This window comes from Entelurus aequoreus, linkage group LG20, assembly GCF_033978785.1.
Source record: "Entelurus aequoreus isolate RoL-2023_Sb linkage group LG20, RoL_Eaeq_v1.1, whole genome shotgun sequence".
Taxonomy (NCBI): domain Eukaryota; kingdom Metazoa; phylum Chordata; class Actinopteri; order Syngnathiformes; family Syngnathidae; genus Entelurus; species Entelurus aequoreus.
The window spans coordinates 11,661,175-11,686,906 of record NC_084750.1 but is presented as its reverse complement, the minus strand read 5'-3'; the positions used below and the strand labels follow the sequence as shown (position 1 = coordinate 11,686,906).

The 25,732-nt window shown below is 35.2% G+C and overlaps 1 protein-coding gene across 1 annotated transcript in view; it reads left to right on the top strand.

The window, feature by feature from the left end:
• The window catches only part of thsd7aa (thrombospondin, type I, domain containing 7Aa), a 256,727-nt gene that overhangs the window by 160,718 nt on the left and 70,277 nt on the right, over positions 1 to 25,732 (top strand). Inside the window, exon 11 of the mRNA XM_062029375.1 lies at positions 10,492 to 10,624. Within this exon, the coding sequence (XP_061885359.1) occupies positions 10,492 to 10,624 (133 nt within the window). The remainder of the gene's footprint in view (positions 1 to 10,491; positions 10,625 to 25,732) is intronic.

Sequence of the window (25,732 nt, the reverse complement as noted above, 5' to 3'; positions counted from 1 at the left end):
CTCCTTAACCAACATTGTTTTTGTCCTGAATATGATGAGTGTTTTGACGGTGGAACGATTGAAAAATGTGAAAGGAGTAGTCGAACTTAAGAAGGCTGGAAATAGGTTACCAAACATTGTGAATTCCTGGAAATGTGTTGAACGTGGAAAAATAGTAGTATGAATGTCCAGGATGAGTGGAATGTGTTGATGTTGGAATGGTTTAAATAAGTAGACAAATCTGGGAATTGTGCAACTTGGAAAAATATCCCATTAGTTTCAATGGGAACTTACTGGAAATTTGGGAATTTTGGGAAAAGCTGGATTTAAAAAAAAAAAAGATTAGGAATGTCCTGAATGAGCTGAATTGGTTGGTGTTGGAATTGTTTAAATCGGTCAAGAAATGTGGAAGTAGTAACAGTTTTTGATTGAGAAATTCCTGGAATTTTGGGAAAACCGGGAATTTTTCTAACTCCTTAACCAACGTGGTTTTTGTCCTGAATATGATGAGTGTTTTGACGGTTGAAAAATGTGAAAGGAGTAGTCAAACTTAAGAAGGCTGGAAATAGGTTACCAAAAATTGTGAATTCCTGGAAATTTGTTGAACGTGGAAAAATAGCAGTTTGAATGTCCAGGATGAGTGGAATGTGTTGATGTTGGAATGGTTTGAATAGGTAGACAAATGTGGGCATTGTGCAACTTGGAAAAATGTCCCATTCATTTCAATGGGAACTTCCTGGAAATTTGGGAATTTTGGGAAAAGCTGGATTTAAAAAAAAAAAAGATTAGGAATGTCCTGAATGAGCTGAATTGGTTGGTGTTGGAATTGTTTAAATCGGTCAAGAAATGTGGAAGTAGTAACAGTTTTTGATTGAGAAATTCCTGGAATTTTGGGAAAACCGGGAATTTTTCTAACTCCTTAACCAACGTGGTTTTTGTCCTGAATATGATGAGTGTTTTGACGGTTGAAAAATGTGAAAGGAGTAGTCAAACTTAAGAAGGCTGGAAATAGGTTACCAAAAATTGTGAATTCCTGGAAATTTGTTGAACGTGGAAAAATAGCAGTTTGAATGTCCAGGATGAGTGGAATGTGTTGATGTTGGAATGGTTTGAATAGGTAGACAAATGTGGGCATTGTGCAACTTGGAAAAATGTCCCATTCATTTCAATGGGAACTTCCTGGAAATTTGGGAATTTTGGGAAAAGCTGGATTTAAAAAAAAAAAAGATTAGGAATGTCCTGAATGAGCTGAATTGGTTGGTGTTGGAATTGTTTAAATCGGTCAAGAAATGTGGAAGTAGTAACAGTTTTTGATTGAGAAATTCCTGGAATTTCGGGAAAACCGGGAATTTTTCTAACTCCTTAACCAACGTGGTTTTTGTCCTGAATATGATGAGTGTTTTGACGGTTGAAAAATGTGAAAGGAGTAGTCAAACTTAAGAAGGCTGGAAATAGGTTACCAAAAATTGTGAATTCCTGGAAATTTGTTGAACGTGGAAAAATAGCAGTTTGAATGTCCAGGATGAGTGGAATGTGTTGATGTTGGAATGGTTTGAATAGGTAGACAAATGTGGGCATTGTGCAACTTGGAAAAATGTCCCATTCATTTCAATGGGAACTTACTGGAAATTTGGGAATTTTGGGAAAAGCTGGATTTAAAAAAAAAAATGATTAGGAATGTCCTGAATGAGCTGAATTGGTTGGTGTTGGAATTGTTTAAATCGGTCAAGAAATGTGGAAGTAGTAACCGTTTTTAATTGAGAAATTCCTGGAATTTTGGGAAAACCGGGAATTCTTCTAACTCCTTAACCAACGTGGTTTTTGTCCTGAATATGATGAGTGTTTTGACGGTGGAATGATTGAAAAATGTGAAAGGAGTAGTCGAACTTAAGAAGGCTGGAAATAGGTTACCAAACATTGTGAATTCCTGGAAATTTGTTAAACGTGGAAAAATAGTAGTTTGAATGTCCAGGATGAGTGGAATGTGTTGATGTTGGAATGGTTTCAAAAGGTTGAAACATGTGGGCATTGTGCAACTTGGAAAAATGTCCCATTCATTTCAATGGGGACTTACTGGAAATTTGGGAATTTGGGGAAAAGCGGGATTTTTTTGGAAAATGAGTCCTATGTTGTTCTGAATGAGCTGAATTGGTTGGTGTTGGAATTGTTTAAATCGGTCAAGAAATGTGGAAGTAGTAACCGTTTTTAATTGAGAAATTCCTGGAATTTTGGGAAAACCGGGAATTTTACTAGCTCCTTAACCAATGTGGTTTTTGTCCTGAATATGATGAGTGTTTTGATGGTGGAAATGGGTTGAAAAATGTGAAATGAGTAGTCGAAATTAAGAAGGCTGGAAATAGGTTACCAAAAATTGTGAATTCCTGGAAATTTGTTGAACGTGGAAAAATAGCAGTTTGAATGTCCAGGATGAGTGGAATGTGTTGATGTTGGAATGGTTTGAATAGGTAGACAAATGTGGGCATTGTGCAACTTGGAAAAATGTCCCATTCATTTCAATGGGAACTTCCTGGAAATTTGGGAATTTTGGGAAAAGCTGGATTTAAAAAAAAAAAGATTAGGAATGTCCTGAATGAGCTGAATTGGTTGGTGTTGGAATTGTTTAAATCGGTCAAGAAATGTGGAAGTAGTAACAGTTTTTGATTGAGAAATTCCTGGAATTTTGGGAAAACCGGGAATTTTTCTAACTCCTTAACCAACGTGGTTTTTGTCCTGAATATGATGAGTGTTTTGACGGTTGAAAAATGTGAAAGGAGTAGTCAAACTTAAGAAGGCTGGAAATAGGTTACCAAAAATTGTGAATTCCTGGAAATTTGTTGAACGTGGAAAAATAGCAGTTTGAATGTCCAGGATGAGTGGAATGTGTTGATGTTGGAATGGTTTGAATAGGTAGACAAATGTGGGCATTGTGCAACTTGGAAAAATGTCCCATTCATTTCAATGGGAACTTACTGGAAATTTGGGAATTTTGGGAAAAGCTGGATTTAAAAAAAAAAATGATTAGGAATGTCCTGAATGAGCTGAATTGGTTGGTGTTGGAATTGTTTAAATCGGTCAAGAAATGTGGAAGTAGTAACCGTTTTTAATTGAGAAATTCCTGGAATTTTGGGAAAACCGGGAATTCTTCTAACTCCTTAACCAACGTGGTTTTTGTCCTGAATATGATGAGTGTTTTGACGGTGGAATGATTGAAAAATGTGAAAGGAGTAGTCGAACTTAAGAAGGCTGGAAATAGGTTACCAAACATTGTGAATTCCTGGAAATTTGTTAAACATGGAAAAATAGTAGTTTGAATGTCCAGGATGAGTGGAATGTGTTGATGTTGGAATGGTTTCAAAAGGTTGAAACATGTGGGCATTGTGCAACTTGGAAAAATGTCCCATTCATTTCAATGGGGACTTACTGGAAATTTGGGAATTTGGGGAAAAGCGGGATTTTTTTGGAAATGAGTCCTATGTTGTTCTGAATGAGCTGAATTGGTTGGTGTTGGAATTGTTTAAATCGGTCAAGAAATGTGGAAGTAGTAACCGTTTTAATTGAGAAATTCCTGGAATTTTGGGAAAACCGGGAATTTTACTAGCTCCTTAACCATGTGGTTTTTGTCCTGAATATGATGAGTGTTTTGATGGTGGAAATGGGTTGAAAAATGTGAAATGAGTAGTCGAAATTAAGAAGGCTGGAAATAGGTTACCAAAAATTGTGAATTCCTGGAAATTTGTTGAACGTGGAAAAATAGCAGTTTGAATGTCCAGATGAGTGGAATGTGTTGATGTTGGAATGGTTTGAATAGGCAGACAAATGTGGGAATTGTGCAACTTGGAAAAATACCCCATTAGTTTCAATGGGAACTTACTGAAATTTGGTAGTTTTAGGAAAAACTGGATTTTTTGGAAAATTATCCTATGATGTCCTGAATGAGCTGAATTGGTTGGTGTTGGAATTGTTTCAATCGGTCAAGAAATGTGGAAGTAGTAACCGTTTTTAATTGAGAAATTCCTGGAATTTTGGGAAAACCGGGAATTTTTCTAACTCCTTAACCATTGTGGTTTTTGTCCTGAATATGATGAGTGTTTTGACGGTGGAACGATTGAAAAATGTGAAATGAGTAGTCGAACTTAAGAAGGCTGGAAATAGGTTACCAAACATTGTGAATTCCTGGAAATTTGTTGAACGTGGAAAAATAGTAGTTTGAATGTCCAGAATGAGTGGAATGTGTTGATGTTGGAATGGTTTGAATAGGTTGAAAAATGTGGGCATTGTGCAACTTGGAAAAATATCCCATTAATTTCAATGGGAACTTACTGGAAATTTGGTAGTTTCGGGAAAAACTGGATTTTTGGAAAATGAGTCCTATGATGTCCTGAAAGAGCTGAATTGGTTGGTGTTGGAATTGTTTAAATCGGTCAAGAAATGTGGAAGTAGTAACAGTTTTTAATTGAGGAAATTCCTGGAATTTGGGAAAACCGGGAATTTTACTATCTCCTTAACCAACGTGGTTTTTGTCCTGAATATGATGAGTGTTTTGACGGTTGAAATGGGTTGAAAAATGTGAAAGGAGTAGTCGAACTTAAGAAGGCTGGAAATAGGTTACCAAAAATTGTGAATTTCTGGAAATTTGTTGAACGTGGAAAAATAGCAGTTTGAATGTCCAGGATGAGTGGAAAGTGTTGATGTTGGAATGGTTTGAATAGGTAGAAAAATGTGGGGATTGTGCAACTTGGAAAAATGTCCCATTAATTTCAATGGGAACTTCCTGGAATTTTGAGAAAAGCTGGATTTTAAAAAAAATTATTAGGAATGTCCTGAATGAGCTGAATTGGTTGGTGTTGGAATTGTTTAAATCGGTCAAGAAATGTGGAAGTAGTAACAGTTTTTAATTGAGGAAATTCCTGGAATTTCAGGAGAACCGGGAATTTTTCTATCTCCTTAACCAACGTGGTTTTTGTCCTGAATATGATGAGTGTTTTGATGGTTGAAATGGGTTGAAAAATTTGAAAGGAGTAGTCTAACTTAAGAAGGCTGGAAATAGGTTACCAAAAATTGTGAATTCCTGGAAATTTGTTGAACGTGGAAAAATAGCAGTTTGAATGTCCAGGATGAGTGGAATGTGTTGATGTTGGAATGGTTTGAATAGGTTGAAAAATGTGGGAATTGTGCAACTTGGAAAAATGTCCCATTCATTTCAACGGGGACTTACTGGAAATTTGGGAATTTGGGGAAAAGCGGGATTTAAAAAAAAAAAGAGTCCTATGATGTCCTGAATGAGCTGAATTGGTTGGTGTTGGAATTGTTTAAATCGGTCAAGAAATGTGGAAGTAGTAACAGTTTTTAATTGAGAAATTCCTGGAATTTTGGGAAAACCGGGAATTTTTGTAACTCCTTAACCAACATTGTTTTTGTCCTGAATATGATGAGTGTTTTGACGGTTGAAATGGGTTGAAAAATGTGAAAGGAGTAGTCAAACTTAAGAAGGCTGGAAATAGGTTACCAAACATTGTGAATTCCTGGAAATTTGTTGAACGTGGAAAAATAATAGTTTGAATGTCCAGGATGAGTTGAATGTGTTGATGTTGGAATGGTTTGAAAAGGTTGAAAAATGTGGGCATTGTGCAACTTGGAAAAATGTCCCATTCATTTTAATGGGGACTTACTGGAAATTTGGGAATTTGGGGAAAAGCGGGATTTTTTTTGAAAATGAGTCCTATGTTGTCCTGAATGAGCTGAATTGGTTGGTGTTGGAATTGTTTAAATCGGTCAATAAATGTGGAAGTAGTAACCGTTTTTAATTGAAGGAAATTCCTGGAATTTCGGGAGAACCGGGAATTTTTCTATCTCCTTAACCAACGTGGTTTTTGTCCTGAATATGATGAGTGTTTTGACGGTTGAAATGGGTTGAAAAATGTGAAAGGAGTAGTCAAACTTAAGAAAGCTGGAAATAGGTTACCAAAAATTGTGAATTCCTGGAAATTTGTTGAACGTGGAAAAATAGCAGTTTGAATTTCCAGGACGAGTGGAAAGTGTTGATGTTGGAATGGTTTGAATAGGTTGAAAAATGTGGGAATTGTGCAACTTGGAAAAATGTCCCATTCATTTCAATGGAACTTACTGGAAATTTGGGAATTTGGGGAAAAGCGGGATTTTTTTCGAAAATGAGTCCTATGATGTCCTGAATGAGCTGAATTGGTTGGTGTTGGAATTGTTTAAATCGGTCAAGAAATGTGGAAGTAGTAACCATTTTTAATTGAGAAATTCCTGGAATTTTGGGAAAACCGGGAATTTTTCTAACTCCTTAACCAACGTGGTTTTTTTCCTGAATATGATGAGTGTTTTGACAGTGGAACGATTGAAAAATGTGAAAGGAGTAGTCGAACTTAAGAAGGCTGGAAATAGGTTACCAAAAATTGTGAATTCCTGGAAATTTGTTGAACGTGGAAAAATAGCAGTTTGAATGTCCAGGATGAGTGGAATGTGTTGATGTTGAAATGGTTTGAATAGGTTGAAAAATGGGGGAATTGTGCAACTTGGAAAAATGTCCCATTCATTTCAATGGGAACTTACTGGAAATTTAGTAGTTTCAGGAAAAACTGGATTTTTTGGAAAATGAGTCCTACGATGTCCTGAAAGAGCTGAATTGGTTGGTGTTGGAATTGTTTAAATCGGTTAAGAAATGTGGAAGTAGTAACAGTTTTTAATTGAGAAATTCCTGGAATTTTGGGAAAACCGGGAATTTTACTAGCTCCTTAACCATTGTGGTTTTTGTCCTGAATATGATGAGTGTTTTGACGGTGGAACGGTTGAAAAATGTGAAATGAGTAGTCGAACTTAAGAAGGCTGGAAATAGGTTACCAAACATTGTGAATTCCTGGAATGTCCAGGATGAGTGGAATGTGTTGAAGGTGGAATGGTTTGAATGGGTTGAAGAATGTGGGAATTGTGGACGTTTGAAAAATGGCCAATTAATTTTGAATGGGGAAAATGCAAAACAAAAAAAGAATTATGGGAAATCCGGGAATTTGTTTTTAGAATTGTTGAAGTAGAGCAAAGAATTCCTGAACTGGCTGAATATTTTGAAGTTGGAACAGTTTGAATCGGATGAAAAATGTGGGAGTTGTGGAACTTTGAAGAATGTCCCATTGATTTTCAGGAAAAAAATGGGAATTTCGGGAAAAGCGGGATTTATTTTGAAAATGGTGAAAATCTTGATTGGTCTGAATGAGTTGAAATGGTTGGTGTGGAAATTTTTCAAATCGGTTGAGAAATGTTGAAGTAGTAACATTTTTAATTGAGAAATGGTATTACGGAATTCCTGGAATTTCGGAAAAACCGGGAATTTTTCCCGTTCAAATTGTTGTTGTTTTTTTGTCCTTGTTTTCACGGTGGAACGGTTGAAGTGGTTTGAAAAATTTGGGAGGAACAAAGGGTGGAAATAGGGCTTTGGAAAACCAGGAATTTTGGAAAATCCTGGAATTATTTTGAATTTAGAAACAAATTATTTTGAATTTCCAGGATGGTGGAATGTGTTGAAAATAGAATGATTTGAATAGGTTAAAACATTTGGAAATGGTGAAAGTTTGAAAAATGGCCAATTCATTTTGAATGGGGAAAAATGTCCCGGAAACCTGGAATTCTGGGAAATCTGGGAATTTTTGGAATTTTTCAAGGGAAATCCCGCAATTCCCGAATAGGCTGAACAGTTTGAAGTTGGAACGCTTTGAAAGGGATGAAAAATGTGGAAGGTAGAGCGCGCCAAAATCTGGAGAAGAAAAAGAAAAACCACATGTCTGGCTGATTTGTAGCATTCACACAATAAGCTGAAGCTTTCCAGTTCAAAAACAATTTTGTTGTTTGTCCTGATTAAGAGAAATGTTTTGATGGTAAAACGGTTGAAGTGGGTTGAAAAATGTAGTCGGGAGTAGTCACCAGAAAAAAGGGTGGAAATAGGGCTTTGGGAAAACCAGGAATTCTGAAAAATCCTGAAATTTTTGGGAAATTGGAAAACAAGTAGTTTGAATGTCCAGAATGGTGCAATATGCTGAAGGTGGAATGTTTTGAATAGGTTGAAAAATGTGGAAATGGTGAAAGTTTGAAAAATGGCCAATTCATTTTGAATGGGGAAAAATGTCCCGGAAAACCTGGAATTCCGGGAAATCTGGGAATTTTTGGAATTTTTCAAGGGAAAGCCCGCAATTCCCGAATAGTCTGAACAGTTTGAAGTTGGAACGGTTTGAATCGGTTGAAAAATGTGGAAATGGTGGAAGTTTGAAAAATGGCCAATTCATTTTGAATGGGAAAAATGTCCCTGAAAACCTGGAATTATGGGAAATCCGGGAATTTTTTTTTAGAATTGTTGAAGTAGAACACACTATTCCTGAACAGGCTGAATATTTTGAAGTTGGAACAGTGTGAATCAGATGAAAAATGTGGGAGTTGTGGAACTTTGAAGAATGTCCCATTGATTTTCAGGAAAAAAATGGGAATTTCGGGAAAAGCGGGATTTATTTTGAAAATGGTAAAAATCTTGATTGGTCTGAATGAGTTGAAATGGTTGGTGTGGAAATTTTTCAAATCGGTTGAGAAATGTTGAAGTAGTAACATTTTTAATTGAGAAATGGTATTACGGAATTCCTGGAATTTCGGAAAAACCGGGAATTTTTCCGGTTCAGAATGCTGTTGTTTTTTTGTCCTTGTTTTCACGGTGGAACGGTTGAAGTGGTTTGAAAAATGTGGGAGGAACAAAGGGTGGAAATAGGGCTTTGGAAAACCAGGAATTTTGGAAAATCCTGGAATTATTTTGAACTTAGAAAACAGTTATTTTGAATTTCCAGGAAGGTGGAATGTGTTGAAGATAGAATGATTTGAATAGGTTAAAACATTTGGAAATGGTGAACGTTTGAAAAATGGCCAATTCATTTTGAATGGGAAAAATGTCCCTGAAAAACCTGGAATTATGGGAAATCTGGGAATTTTTTTTAGAATTTTTGAAGTAGAGCAAAAAATTCCTGAACTGGCTGAATATTTTGAAGTTGGAACAGTTTGAATCGGATGAAAAATGTGGGAGTTGTGGAACTTTGAAGAATGTCCCATTGAATTTCAGAAAAAATTGGAAATTTCGGGAAAAGCGGGATTTATTTTGAAAATGGTAAAAACCTTGATTGGTCTGAATGAGTTAAAATGGTTGGTGTGGAAATTTTTCAAATCGGTTGAGAAATGTTGAAGTAGTAACATTTTTAATTGAGAAATGGTATTACGGAATTCCTGGAATTTCGGAAAAACCGGGAATTTTTCCGGTTCAAAATGTTTTTTGTTTTTTTTTGTCCTGATTAAGAGGAATGTTTTCACGGTGTAACGGTTGAAGTGGTTTGAAAAATGTGGGAGGAACAAAGGGTGGAAATAGGGCTTTGGAAAACCAGGAATTTTGGAAAATCCTGGAATTATTTTGAACTTAGAAAAAAATTATTTTGAATTTCCAGGATGGTGGAATGTGTTGAAGATAGAATGATTTGAACAGGTTGAAACATTTGGAAATGGTGAAAGTTTGAAAAATGGCCAATTCATTTTGAATGGGGAAAAATGTCCCGGAAAACCTGGAATTATGGGAAATCCGGGATTTTTTTTTAGAATTGTTGAAGTAGAACACACAATTCCTGAACTGGCTGAATATTTTGAAGTTGGAACAGTTTGAATCAGATGACAAATGTGGGAGTTGTGGAACTTTGAAGAATGTCCCATTGATTTTCAGGAAAAAAAAGGAATTTCGGGAAAAGCGGGATTTTTTTGAAAATGGTAAAAACCTTGATTGGTCTGAATGATGGTTGGTGTGGACATTTTTCAAATCGGTTGAGAAATGTTGAAGTAGTAACATTTTTAATTGAGAAATGGTATTATGGAATTCCTGGAATTTCGGAAAAACCGGGAATTTTTCCGGTTCAAAATGTTGCTGTTTTTTTGTCCTTGTTTTCACGGTGGAACGGTTGAAGTGGTTTGAAAAATGTGGGAGGAACAAAGGGTGGAAATAGGGCTTTGGAAAACCAGGAATTTTGGAAAATCCTGGAATTATTTTGAACTTGGAAAAAAATTATTTTGAATTTCCAGGATGGTGGAATGTGTTGAAGATAGAATGATTTGAACAGGTTAAAACATTTGGAAATGGTGAAAGTTTGAAAAATGGCCAATTCATTTTGAATGGGGAAAAATGTCCTGGAATTCCGGGAAATCTGGGAATTTTTGGAATTTTTCAAGGGAAAGCCCGCAATTCCCGAATAGGCTGAACAGTTTGAAGTTGGAACGCTTTGAAAGGGATGAAAAATGTGGAAGGTAGAGCGCGCCAAAATCTGGAGAAGAAAAAGAAAAACCACATGTCTGGCTGCTTTGTAGCATTCACACAATAAGCTGAAGCTGAAGAATAAACAGATTTAATTTTGGTGTAGAAAAGTGAATGTTTGGAGCTTTCACACAACGATGTGTTGATAAATAAATACATGTGCTTGTTGTTAGGCGGTAAGACGAAGAAGAAGCAGCACAGAAGACGTGTGATGGTTCAATTCCCAGCCAATGGAGGTCAGGACTGTCCTGAAGTGCTGAGTCAGCTCCGAGACTGCGACGCTCCTTCTGTGTGTCCAGGATACAAGTAAGACTTCTATGGTAGCAACAATGTCCGCCGGGAAAATGATGGGAGATATACAACATAGATTATCTGATGACATTTACAATTATGGGCCTGCTGCACTTGCTATGTGGAACAAGCTAACTGTTAGCATGTTAGCATGCTACCAGTAAAGTGTGAGCTTTTGGAGCTAATTTTGCAAACGTTTACCCTACAGCAGTGGTCCCCAACCACCGGGCCGCGGCCCGTTACCGGTTCGCGGACCGATTGGTACCGGGCCGCGCAAGAAATTTAATTTAATTAAAAAAAAAATAATAATAAAAAAAAAAAAAAAAAATTTCATTAAATCAACATAAAAAACACAATATATACATTATATATAGATATAGATCAATACAGTCTGCAGGGATACAGTCCGTAAGCACACATGATTGTATTTCTTTATGAAAAAAATAAAAATAAAAGAAAATATATATATTTTTTTTAAATTAAATCAACATAAAAAACACAATATATACATTATATATCGATATAGATCAATACAGTCTGCAGGGATACAGTCCGTAAGCACACATGATTGTATTTCTTTATGAAAAAAATAAAAATAAAAAAAAATAAAAAATTTTTTTTTTAATTAAATCAACATAAAAAACACAATATATACATTATATATCGATATAGATCAATACAGTCTGCAGGGATACAGTCCGTAAGCACACATGATTGTATTTCTTTATGGAAAAAAAAAAAAAAATAAAAAAAATAAAAATAAAAATTGTTTTCATTAAATCAACATAAAAAACACAATATATACATTATATATCGATATAAATCAATACAGTCTGCAGGGATACAGTCCGTAAGCACACATGATTGTATTTCTTTATGAAAAAAAAATAAAATAAAAAATAAAATAATTTTTTTTAATTAAATCAACATAAAAAACACAATATATACATTATATATCGATATAGATCAATACAGTCTGCAGGGATACAGTCCGTAAGCACACATGATTGTATTTCTTTATGAAAAAAATAAAAATAAAAAAAAATAAAAATTTTTTTTTTTAATTAAATCAACATAAAAAACACAATATATACATTATATATCGATATAGATCAATACAGTCTGCAGGGATACAGTCCGTAAGCACACATGATTGTATTTCTTTATGGAAAAAAAAAAAATAAAATAAAAAATAAAAAATTTTTTTTTTTTAATTAAATCAACACAATATATACATTATATATCGATATAGATCAATACAGTCTGCAGGGATACAGTCCGTAAGCACACATGATTGTATTTCTTTATGAAAAATTTTTTTTAAAAAAAATAAAATAATTTTTTTTAATTAAATCAACATAAAAAACACAATATATACATTATATATCGATATAGATCAATACAGTCTGCAGGGATACAGTCCGTAAGCACACATGATTGTATTTCTTTATGAAAAAAAAAAAATATATATATATATATTTTTTTTTTAAAATTAAATCAACATAAAAAACACAATATATACATTATATATCGATATAGATCAATATAGTCTGCAGGGATACAGTCCGTAAGCACACATGATTGTATTTCTTTATGAAAAAAAAAAAAAAAAAAAAAAAAAAAAAATTTTTTTTTAATTAAATCAACATAAAAAACACAATATATACATTATATATCGATATAGATCAATACAGTCTGCAGGGATACAGTCCGTAAGCACACATGATTGTATTTCTTTATGAAAAAAAAAAATAAAATAAAATAAAAAAAAAAAAAATATTAAATCAACATAAAAAACACAATATATACATTATATATCGATATAGATCAATACAGTCTGCAGGGATACAGTCCGTAAGCACACATGATTGTATTTCTTTATGAAAAAAAAAAAAAATAAAAAAAAATAATAATAATAAATTATTAAATCAACATAAAAAACACAATATATACATTATATATCGATATAGATCAATACAGTCTGCAGGGATACAGTCCGTAAGCACACATGATTGTATTTCTTTATGGAAAAAAAAAAAAAAAAAAATATTTTTTTTAATTAAATCAACATAAAAAACACAATATATACATTATATATCGATATAGATCAATACAGTCTGCAGGGATACAGTCCGTAAGCACACATGATTGTATTTCTTTATGAAAAAAAAAAAAAAAAAATAAAAAAATCAACCCCCCGCCCCCCGGTCCGTGGGACAAATTTTCAAGCGTTGACCGGTCCCCAGCTACAAAAAGGTTGGGGACCACTGCCCTACAGTCATTTACCTGGTAAGTGACACTTGTTACTCTGTTAGCATGCTAACGTTAAAGTGCTAACTTTTTAAGCTAATTTTACACTCTTTACTCCGATTCCCGGGCCGTACACCTTAGAGTCACATAACTTTGTATGTGACACAGGCTAACTGTTAGCATGCTACCGTTAGCATGTACAACATGTCACACATTTGTCCTATGTGCTGTACTACATGTCATATATTTACTACGTGTCACTTAAATGTACTACATGTCACATATTTGTCCAATGTTCTGTACTAATCACATATTACTATGTACTAAATATGTACTGTGTTACATAAGTGTACTAAGTGTCACATAGGTGTACTAAGTGTCACATAGGTGTACTAAGTGTCACATATGTGCTAAGCGTCACATATGTATGTTGGCATGCTAAAATCACATATATGTACCACATATATGTACCAAGTGTCACATATATGTACCAAGTGTCACATATCACATGTATCTACCAAGTGTCACATATCACATGTATCTACCAAGTGTCACATATTTATGTTAGCATGTTAAAATTAGCATGCTAACTTTTTGACACTTTGTACATATATGTACCAAGTGTCACATATATGTACCAAGTGTCACATATATGTGTACCAAGTGTCACATATATGTGTACCAAGTGTCACATACATGTGTACCAAGTGTCACATATATGTGTACCAAGTGTCACATATATGTGTACCAAGTGTCACATATATGTGTACCAACTGTCACATATATGTGTACCAAGTGTCACATATAATGTGTACCAAGTGTCACATATATGTGTACCAAGTGTCACATACATGTGTACCATGTGTCACATACATGTGTACCAAGTGTCACATACATGTGTACCAAGTGTCACATACATGTGTACCAAGTGTCACATACATGTGTACCAAGTGTCACATATATGTGTACCAAGTGTCACATATATGTGTACCAAGTGTCACATATATGTATCACATATATCTACCAAGCATCACATATATCTACTAAGCGTCACATATGTATGTTAGCATGCTAAAATTAGCATGCTAACTTTTTGAGCTAGTTTTGCAAGCGTTTACACCAGAGTCCTATAGCTTTGTTTGTGACATTTGTCAACTGTTAGCATGCAAACAATAGCATGCCAGCAAGCTAACGTAAGCATGCTAAGTTTTTCATCCAATTTTACACTTTTTTCTCTATTTTCGCAAGCCATACACCTTTAAGTCATATAACTTGGTACGTGAAAAATGCTAACTGTTATCATGCTAACGTTTGCGCACATGCTAAATGTTAGCATTATATCTACTAAGTGTCACATATATCTACTAAGCGTCACATATGTACTGAGCGTCACATATGTATGTTAGCATGCTAAAATTAGCATGCTAACTTTTTGAGCTAGTTTTGCAAGCGTTTACACCAGAGTCATATAGCTTTGTTTGTGACATTTGTCAACTGTTAGCATGCAAACGATAGCATGCCAGCAAGCTAACGTAAGCATGCTAAGTTTTTCATCCAATTTTCATCCTTTTTTTCTCTATTTTCGCAAGCCATACACCTTTAAGTCATATAGCTTGGTACGTGAAACATGCTAACTGTTATCGTGCTAACGTTTGTGCACATGCTAAATGTTAGCATTATATCTACTAAGTGCCACATATACCTACTAAGTCCCACATATATCTACTAAGCGTCACATATGTATGTTAGCATGATAAAATTAGCATGCTAAATTTTTGAGCTAGTTTTGCAAGCGTTTACACCAGAGTCATATAGCTTTGTTTGTGACATTTGTCAACTGTTAGCATGCAAACAATAGCATGCCAGCAAGCTAACGTAAGCATGCTAAGTTTTTCATCCAATTTTCATCCTTTTTTCTCTATTTTCGCAAGCCATACACCTTTAAGTCATATAACTTGGTATGTGGAACATGCTAACTGTTATCATGCTAACGTTTGCGCACATGCTAAATGTTAGCATTATATCTACTAAGTGTCACATATATCTACTAAGCGTCACATATGTACTGAGCGTCACATATGTATGTTAGCATGCTAAAATTAGCATGCTAACTTTTTGAGCTAGTTTTGCAAGCGTTTACACCAGAGTCATATAACTTTGTTTGTGACATTTGTCAACTGTTAGCATGCAAACAATAGCATGCCAGCAAGCTAACGTAAGCATGCTAAGTTTTTCATCCAATTTTCATTCTTTTTCTCTATTTTCGCAAGCCATACACCTTTAAATCATATACCTTGGTACGTGAAACATGCTAACTGTTATCATGCTAACGTTTGCGCACATGCTAAATGTTAGCATTATATCTACTAAGTGTCACATATATCTACTAAGTGTCACATATATCTACCAAGCGTCACATATGTATGTTAGCATGCTAAAATTAGCATGCTAAGTTTTTGAGCTAGTTTTGCAAGCGTTTACACCCGAGTCATATAGCTTTGTTTGTGACATTTGTCAACTGTTAGCATGCAAACAATAGCATGCCAGCAAACTAACTTAAGCATGCTAAGTTTTTCATCCAATTTTACACTTTTTTCTCTATTTTCGCAAGCCATACACCTTTAAGTCATATAACTTGGTACGTGAAACATGCTAACTGTTATCATGCTAACGTTTGCGCACATGCTACATGTTAGCATTATATCTACTAAGCGTCACATATGTACTGAGCGTCACATATGTATGTTAGCATGCTAAAATTAGCATGCTAACTTTTTGAGCTAGTTTTGCAAGCGTTTACACCAGAGTCATATAGCTTTGTTTGTGACATTTGTCAACTGTTAGCATGCAAACAATAGCATGCCAGCAAGCTAACGTTAGCATGCTAAGTTTTTCATCCAATTTTCATCCTTTTTTCTCTATTTTCGCAAGCCATACACCTTTAAGTCATATAGCTTGGTACGTGAAACATGCTAACTGTTATCGTGCTAACGTTTGCGCACATGCTAAATGTTAGCATTATATCTACTAAGCGTCACATATGTACTGAGCGTCACATATGTACGTTAGCATGCTAAAATTAGCATGCTAACTTTTTGAGCTAGTTTTGCAAGCGTTTACACCAGAGTCATATAGCTTTGTTTGTGACATTTGTCAACTGTTAGCATGCAAACAATAGCATGCCAGCAAGCTAACGTAAGCATGCTAAGTTTTTCATCCAATTTTAAACTTTTTTCTCTATTTTCGCAAGCCATACACCTTTAAGTCATATAACTTGGTACGTGAAACATGTTAACTGTTATCATGCTAACGTTTGCGCACATGCTAAATGTTAGCATTATATCTACTAAGTGTCACATATATCTACTAAGCGTCACATATGTACTGAGCGTCGCATATGTATGTTAGCATGCTAAAATTAGCATGCTAACTTTTTGAGCTAGTTTTGCAAGCGTTTACACCAGAGTCATATAGCTTTGTTTGTGACATTTGTCAACTGTTAGCATGCAAACGATAGCATGCCAGCAAGCTAACGTAAGCATGCTAAGTTTTTCATCCAAATTTCATCCTTTTTTCTCTATTTTCGCAAGCCATACACCTTTAAGTCATATTACTTGGTATGTGAAACATGCTAACTGTTATCATGCTAACGTTTGCGCACATGCTAAATGTTAGCATTATATCTACTAAGTGTCACATATATCTACTAAGCGTCACATATGTAATGAGCGTCACATATGTATGTTAGCATGCTAAAATTATTATGCTAACCTTTTGAGCTAGTTTTGCAAGCGTTTACACCAGAGTCATATAGCTTTGTTTGTGACATTTGTCAACTGTTAGCATGCAAACAATAGCATGCCAGCAAGCTAACGTAAGCATGCTAAGTTTTTCATCCAATTTTCATCCTTTTTTCTCTATTTTCGCAAGCCATACACCTTTAAGTCATATAACTTGGTACGTGAAACATGCTAACTGTTATCGTGCTAACGTTTGCGCACATGCTAAATGTTAGCATTATATCTACTAAGTGTCACATATATCTACTAAGCGTCACATATGTACTGAGCGTCACATATGTATGTTAGCATGCTAAAATTAGCATGCTAACTTTTTGAGCTAGTTTTGCAAGCGTTTACACCAGAGTCATATAGCTTTGTTTGTGACATTTGTCAACTGTTAGCATGCAAACAATCGCATGCCAGCAAGCTAACGTAAGCATGCTAAGTTTTTCATCCAATGTTACACTTTTTTCTCTATTTTCGCAAGCCATACACCTTTAAGTCATATAACTTGGTACGTGAAACATGCTAACTGTTATCATGCTAACGTTTGCGCACATGCTAAATGTTAGCATTATATCTACTAAGTGTCACATATATCTACTAAGTGTCACATATATCTACTAAGCGTCACATATGTACTGAGCGTCACATATGTATGTTAGCATGCTAAAATTAGCATGCTAAATTTTTGAGCTAGTTTTGCAAGCGTTTACACCAGAGTCATATAGCTTTGTTTGTGACATTTGTCAACTGTTAGCATGCAAACAATAGCATGCCAGCAAGCTAACGTAAGCATGCTAAGTTTTTCATCCAAATTTACACTTTTTTCTCTATTTTCGCAAGCCATACACCTTTAAGTCATATAGCATGGTACGTGAAAAATGCTAACTGTTATCATGCTAACGTTTGCGCACATGCTAAATGTTAGCATTATATCTACTAAGCGTCACATATGTACTGAGCGTCACATATGTATGTTAGCATGCTAAAATTAGCATGCTAACTTTTTGAGCTAGTTTTGCAAGCGTTTACACCAGAGTCATATAGCTTTGTTTGTGACATTTGTCAACTGTTAGCATGCAAACAATAGCATGCCAGCAAGCTAACGTAAGCATGCTAAGTTTTTCATCCAAATTTCATCCTTTTTTCTCTATTTTCGCAAGCCATACACCTTTAAGTCATATAGCTTGGTACGTGAAACATGCTAACTGTTATCATGCTAACGTTTGCGCACATGCTAAATGTTAGCATTATATCTACTAAGTGTCACATATATCTACTAAGCGTCACATATGTACTGAGCGTCACATATGTATGTTAGCATGCTAAAATTAGCATGCTAACTTTTTGAGCTAGTTTTGCAAGCGTTTACACCAGAGTCATATAGCTTTGTTTGTGACATTTGTCAACTGTTAGCATGCAAACAATAGCATGCCAGCAAGCTAACGTAAGCATGCTAAGTTTTTCATCCAATTTTCATCCTTTTTTCTCTATTTTCGCAAGCCATACACCTTTAAGTCATATAACTTGGTACGTGAAACATGCTGTTATCATGCTAACGTTTGCGCACATGCTGAATGTTAGCATTATATCTACTAAGCGTCACATATGTACTGAGCGTCACATTTGTATGTTAGCATGCTAAAATTAGCATGCTAACTTTTTGGGCTAGTTTTGCAAGCGTTTACACCAGAGTCATATAGCTTTGTTTGTGACATTTGTCAACTGTTAGCATGCAAACAATAGCATGCCAGCAAGCTAACGTAAGCATGCTAAGTTTTTCATCCAATTTTACACTTTTTTCTCTATTTTCGCAAGCCATACACCTTTAAGTCATATAACTTGGTACGTGAAACATGCTAACTGTTATCATGCTAACGTTTGCGCACATGCTAAATGTTAGCATTATATCTACTAAGCGTCACATATGTACTGAGCGTCACATTTGTATGTTAGCATGATAAAATTAGCATGCTAAATTTTTGAGCTAGTTTTGCAAGCGTTTACACCAGAGTCATATAGCTTTGTTTGTGACATTTGTCAACTGTTAGCATGCAAACAATAGCATGCCAGCAAGCTAACGTAAGCATGCTAAGTTTTTCACCCAATTTTACACTTTTTTCTCTATTTTCGCAAGCCATACACCTTTAAGTCATATAACTTGGTACGTGAAACATGCTAACTGTTATCATGGTAACGTTTGCGCACATGCTAAATGTTAGAATTATATCTACTAAGTGTCACATATATCTACTAAGCGTCACATATGTACTGAGCGTCACATATGTATGTTAGCATGCTAAAATTAGCATGCTAACTTTTTGAGCTAGTTTTGCAAGCGTTTACACCAGAGTCATATAGCTTTGTTTGTGACATTTGTCAACTGTTAGCATGCTTACGTTATGCTAAGTTTTTCATCCAATTTTCATCCTTTTTTCTCTATTTTCGCAAGCCATACACCTTTAAGTCATATAACTTGGTATGTGAAACATGCTAACTGTTATCAAGCTAACGTTTGCGCACATGCTAAATGTTAGCATTATATCTACTAAGTGTCACATATATCTACTAAGCGTCACATATATACTGAGCGTCACAAATGTATGTTAGCATGCTAAAATTAGCATGCTAACTTTTTGAGCTAGTTTTGCAAGCGTTTACACCAGAGTCATATAGCTTTGTTTCTGACATTTGTCAACTGTTAGCATGCAAACAATAGCATGCCAGCAAGCTAACGTAAGCATGCTAAGTTTTTCATCCAATTTTACACTTTTTTCTCTATTTTCGCAAGCCATACACCTTTAAGTCATATAACTTGGTACGTGAAACATGCTAACTGTTATCATGCTAACATTTGCGCACATGCTAAATGTTAGCATTATATCTACTAAGTGTCACATATATCTACTAAGTGCCACATATATCTACTAAGCGTCACATATGTATGTTAGCATGCTAAAATTAGCATGCTACATTTTTGAGCTAGTTTTGCAAGCGTTTACACCAGAGTCATATAGCTTTGTTTGTGACATTTGTCAACTGTTAGCATGCAAACAATAGCATGCCAGCAAGCTAACATAAGTATGCTAAGTTTTTCATCCAATTTTAATCCTTTTTTCTCTATTTTCGCAAGCCATACACCTTTAAGTCATATTACTTGGTACGTGAAACATGCTAACTGTTATCATGCTAACGTTTGCGCACATGCTAAATGTTAGCATTATATCCACTAAGTGTCACATATATCTACTAAGCGTCACATATATCTACTAAGCGTCACATATGTACTGAGCGTCACATATGTATGTTAGCATGCTAAAATTAGCATGCTAACTTTTTGAGCTAGTTTTGCAAGCGTTTACACCAGAGTCATATAGCTTTGTTTGTGACATTTGTCAACTGTTAGCATGCAAACAATAGCATGCTAGCAAGCTAACGTAAGCATGCTAAGTTTTTCATCCAAATTTACACTTTTTTTCTCTATTTTCGCAAGCCATACACCTTTAAGTCATATAGCTTGGTACGTGAAACATGCTAACTGTTATCATGCTAACGTTTGCGCACATGCTAAATGTTAGCATTATATCTACTAAGTGCCACATACACCTACTAAGTGCCACATATATCTACTAAGCGTCACATATGTATGTTAGCATGCTAAAATTAGCATGCTAAATTTTTGAGCTAGTTTTGCAAGCGTTTACACCAGAGTCATATAGCTTTGTTTGTGACATTTGTCAACTGTTAGCATGCAAACAATAGCATGCCAGCAAGCTAACGTAAGCATGCTAAGTTTTTCATCCAATTTTCATCCTTTTTTCTCTATTTTCGCAAGCCATACACCTTTAAGTCATATAACTTGGTACGTGAAACATGCTAACTGTTATCATGCTAACGTTTGCGCACATGCTAAATGTTAGCATTATATCTACTAAGTGTCACACATATCTACTAAGCGTCACATATGTATGTTAGCATGCTAAAATTAGCATGTTAACTTTTTGAGCTAGTTTTGCAAGCGTTTACACCAGAGTCATATAGCTTTGTTTGTGACATTTGTCAACTGTTAGCATGCAAACAATAGCATGCCAGCAAGCTAACGTAAGCATGCTAAGTTTTTCATCCAATTTTCATCCTTTTTTCTCTATTTTCGCAAGCCATACACCTTTAAGTCATATAGCTTGGTACGTGAAACATGCTAACTGTTATCATGCTAACGTTTGCGCACATGCTAAATGTTAGCATTATATCTACTAAGTGTCACATATATCTACTAAGCGTCACATATGTACTGAGCGTCACATATGTATGTTAGCATGCTAAAATTAGCATGCTAACTTTTTGAGCTAGTTTTGCAAGCGTTTACACCAGAGTCATATAGCTTTGTTTGTGACATTTGTCAACTGTTAGCATGCAAACAATAGCATGCCAGCAAGCTAACGTAAGCATGCTAAGTTTTTCATCCAATTTTCATCCTTTTTTCTCTATTTTCGCAAGCCATACACCTTTAAGTCATATAGCTTGGTACGTGAAACATGCTAACTGTTATCATGCTAACGTTTGCGCACATGCTAAATGTTAGCATTATATCTACTAAGTGTCACATATATCTACTAAGTGTCACATATATCTACTAAGCGTCACATATGTACTGAGCGTCACATATGTATGTTAGCATGCTAAAATTAGCATGCTAACTTTTTGAGCTAGTTTTGCAAGCATTTACACCAGAGTCATATAGCTTTGTTTGGGACATTTGTCAACTGTTAGCATGCAAACAATAGCATGCCAGCAAGCTAACGTAAGCATGCTAAGTTTTTCATCCAATTTTCATCCTTTTTTCTCTATTTTCGCAAGCCATACACCTTTAAGTCATACTACTTGGTACGTGAAACATGCTAACTGTTATCATGCTAACGTTTGCGCACATGCTAAATGTTAGCATTATATCTACTGAGTGTCACATATATCTACTAAGTGCCACATATACCTACTAAGTCACACATATATCTACTAAGCGTCACATATGTATGTTAGCATGCTAAAATTAGCATGCTAAATTTTTGAGCTAGTTTTGCAAGCGTTTACACCAGAGTCATATAGCTTTGTTTGTGACATTTGTCAACTGTTAGCATGCAAACAATAGCATGCCAGCAAGCTAACGTAAGCATGCTAAGTTTTTCATCCAATTTTACACTTTTTTCTCTATTTTCGCAAGCCATACACCTTTAAGTCATACTACTTGGTACGTGAAACATGCTAACTGTTATCATGCTAACGTTTGCGCACATGCTAAATGTTAGCATTATATCTACTAAGTGTCACTTATATCTACTAAGTGTCACATATATCTACTAAGCGTCACATATGTACTGAGCGTCACATATGTATGTTAGCATGCTAAAATTAGCATGCTAACTTTTTGAGCTAGTTTTGCAAGCGTTTACACCAGAGTCATATAGCTTTGTTTGTGACATTTGTCAAATGTTAGCATGCAAACAATAGCATGCCAGCAAGCTAACGTAAGCATGCTAAGTTTTTCATCCAATTTTCATCCTTTTTCTCTATTTTCGCAAGCCATACACCTTTAAGTCATATAACTTGGTATGTGAAACATGCTAACTGTTATCATGGTAACGTTTGCGCACATGCTAAATGTTAGCATTTTAACGTTTTAGGCTAGCTGTGTAGCTCATTTTGTATATCTACTAAGTGTCACATATGTACTGAGCGTCACACATGTATGTTAGCATGCTAAAATTAGCATGCTAACTTTTTGAGCTAGTTTTGCAAGCGTTTACACCAGAGTCCTATAGCTTTGTTTTGTGACATTTGTCAACTGTTAGCATGCAAACAATCGCATGCCAGCAAGCTAACGTAAGCATGCTAAGTTTTTCATCCAATTTTACACTTTTTTCTCTATTTTCGCAAGCCATACACCTTTAAGTCATATAACTTGGTATGTGAAACATGCTAACTGTTATCATGCTAACGTTTACGCACATGCTAAATGTTAGCATTATATCTACTAAGTGTCACATATATCTACTAAGCGTCACATATGTACTGAGCGTCACATATGTATGTTAGCATGCTAAAATTAGCATGCTAACTTTTTGAGCTAGTTTTGCAAGCGTTTACACCAGAGTCATATAGCTTTGTTTGTGACATTTGTCAACTGTTAGCATGCAAACAATAGCATTCCAGCAAGCTAACGTAAGCATGCTAAGTTTTTCATCCAATTTTCATCCTTTTTTCTCTATTTTCGCAAGCCATACACCTTTAAGTCATATAACTTGGTACGTGAAACATGCTAAATGTTATCATGCTTACGTTTGCGCACATGCTAAATGTTAGCATTATATCTACTAAGTGTCACATATATCTACTAAGTGTCACATATATCTACTAAGCGTCACATATGTACTGAGCGTCACATATGTATGTTGGCATGCTAAAATTAGCATGCTAAATTTTTTAGCTAGTTTTGCAAGCGTTTACACCAGAGTCATATAGCTTTGTTTGTGACATTTGTCAACTGTTAGCATGCAAACAATAGCATGCCAGCAAGCTAACGTTAGCATGCTAAGTTTTTCATCCAATTTTACACTTGTTTCTCAATTTTCGCAAGCCATACACCTTTAAGTCATATAGCTTGGTACGTGAAACATGCTAACTGTTATCATGCTAACGTTTGCGCACATGCTAAATGTTAGCATTATATCTACTAAGCGTCACATATGTACTGAGCGTCACATATGTATGTTAGCATGCTAAAATTAGCATGCTAACTTTTTGAGCTAGTTTTGCAAGCGTTTACACCAGAGTCATATAGCTTTGTTTGTGACATTTGTCAACTGTTAGCATGCAAACAATAGCATGCCAGCAAGCTAACGTAAGCATGCTAAGTTTTTCATCCAATTTTCATCCTTTTTTCTCTATTTTCGCAAGCCATACACCTTTAAGTCATATACCTTGGTACGTGAAACATGCTAACTGTTATCATGCTAACGTTTGCGCACATGCTAAATGTTAGCATTATATCCACTAAGTGTCACATATATCTACTAAGCGTCACATATGTACTGAGCGTCACATTTGTATGTTAGCATGCTAAAATTAGCATGCTAACTTTTTGAGCTAGTTTTGCAAGCGTTTACACCAGAGTCATATAGCTTTGTTTGTGACATTTGTCAACTGTTAGCATGCAAACAATAGCATGCCAGCAAGCTAACGTAAGCATGCTAAGTTTTTCATCCAATTTCCATCCTTTTTTCTCTATTTTCGCAAGCCATACACCTTTAAGTCATATAGCTTGGTACGTGAAAAATGCTAACTGTTATCATGCTAACGTTTGCGCACATGCTAAATGTTAGCATTATATCTACTAAGTGTCACATATATCTACTAAGCGTCACATATGTACTGAGCGTCACATATGTATGTTAGCATGCTAAAATTAACATGCTCAATTTTTCAGCTAGTTTTGCAAGCGTTTACACCAGAGTCATATAGCTTTGTTTGTGACATTTGTCAACTGTTAGCATGCAAACAATAGCATGCCAGCAAGCTAACGTAAGCATGCTAAGTTTTTCATCCAAATTTCATCCTTTTTTCTCTATTTTCGCAAGCCATACACCTTTAAGTCATATTACTTGGTATGTGAAACATGCTAACTGTTATCATGCTAACGTTTGCGCACATGCTAAATGTTAGCATTATATCTACTAAGTGTCACATATATCTACTAAGCGTCACATATGTACTGAGCGTCGCATATGTATGTTAGCATGCTAAAATTAGCATGCTAACTTTTTGAGCTAGTTTTGCAAGCGTTTACACCAGAGTCATATAGCTTTGTTTGTGACATTTGTCAACTGTTAGCATGCAAACGATAGCATGCCAGCAAGCTAACGTAAGCATGCTAAGTTTTTCATCCTTTTTTCTCTATTTTCGCAAGCCATACACCTTTAAGTCATATAACTTGGTACGTGAAACATGCTAACTGTTATCATGCTAACGTTTGCGCACATGCTAAATGTTAGCATTATATCTACTAAGTGTCACATATATCTACTAAGCGTCACATATATCTACTAAGTGTCACATATATCTACTAAGCGTCACATATGTACTGAGCGTCACATATGTATGTTAGCATGCTAAAATTAGCATGCTAACTTTTTGAGCTAGTTTTGCAAGCATTTACACCAGAGTCATATAGCTTTGTTTGTGACATTTATCAACTGTTAGCATGCAAACAATAGCATGCCAGCAAGCTAACGTAAGCATGCTATGTTTTTCATCCAATTTTACACTTTTTTTCTCCATTTTCGCAAGCCATACACCTTTAAGTCATATAACTTGGTATGTGAAACATGCTAACTGTTATCATGCTAACGTTTGGGCACATGCTAATTGTTAGCATTATATCTACTAAGTGTCACATATATCTACTAAGCGTCACATATGTACTGAGCGTCACATATGTATGTTAGCATGCTAAAATTAGCATGCTAACTTTTTGAGCTAGTTTTGCAAGCGTTTACACCAGAGTCATATAGCTTTGTTTGTGACATTTGTCAACTGTTAGCATGCAAACGATAGCATGCCAGCAAGCTAACGTAAGCATGCTAAGTTTTTCATCCAATTTTCATCCTTTTTTCTCTATTTTCGCAAGCCATACACCTTTAAGTCATATAGCTTGGTACGTGAAAAATGCTAACTGTTATCATGCTAACGTTTGCGCACATGCTAAATGTTAGCATTATATCTACTAAGCGTCACATATGTACTGAGCGTCACATATGTATGTTAGCATGCTAAAATTAGCATGCTAACTTTTTGAGCTAGTTTTGCAAGCGTTTACACCAGAGTCATATAGCTTTGTTTGTGACATTTGTCAACTGTTAGCATGCAAACAATAGCATGCCAGCAAGCTAACGTAAGCATGCTAAGTTTTTCATCCAATTTTCATCCTTTTTTCTCTATTTTCGCAAGCCATACACCTTTAAGTCATATAGCTTGGTACGTGAAAAATGCTAACTGTTATCATGCTAACGTTTGCGCACATGCTAAATGTTAGCAT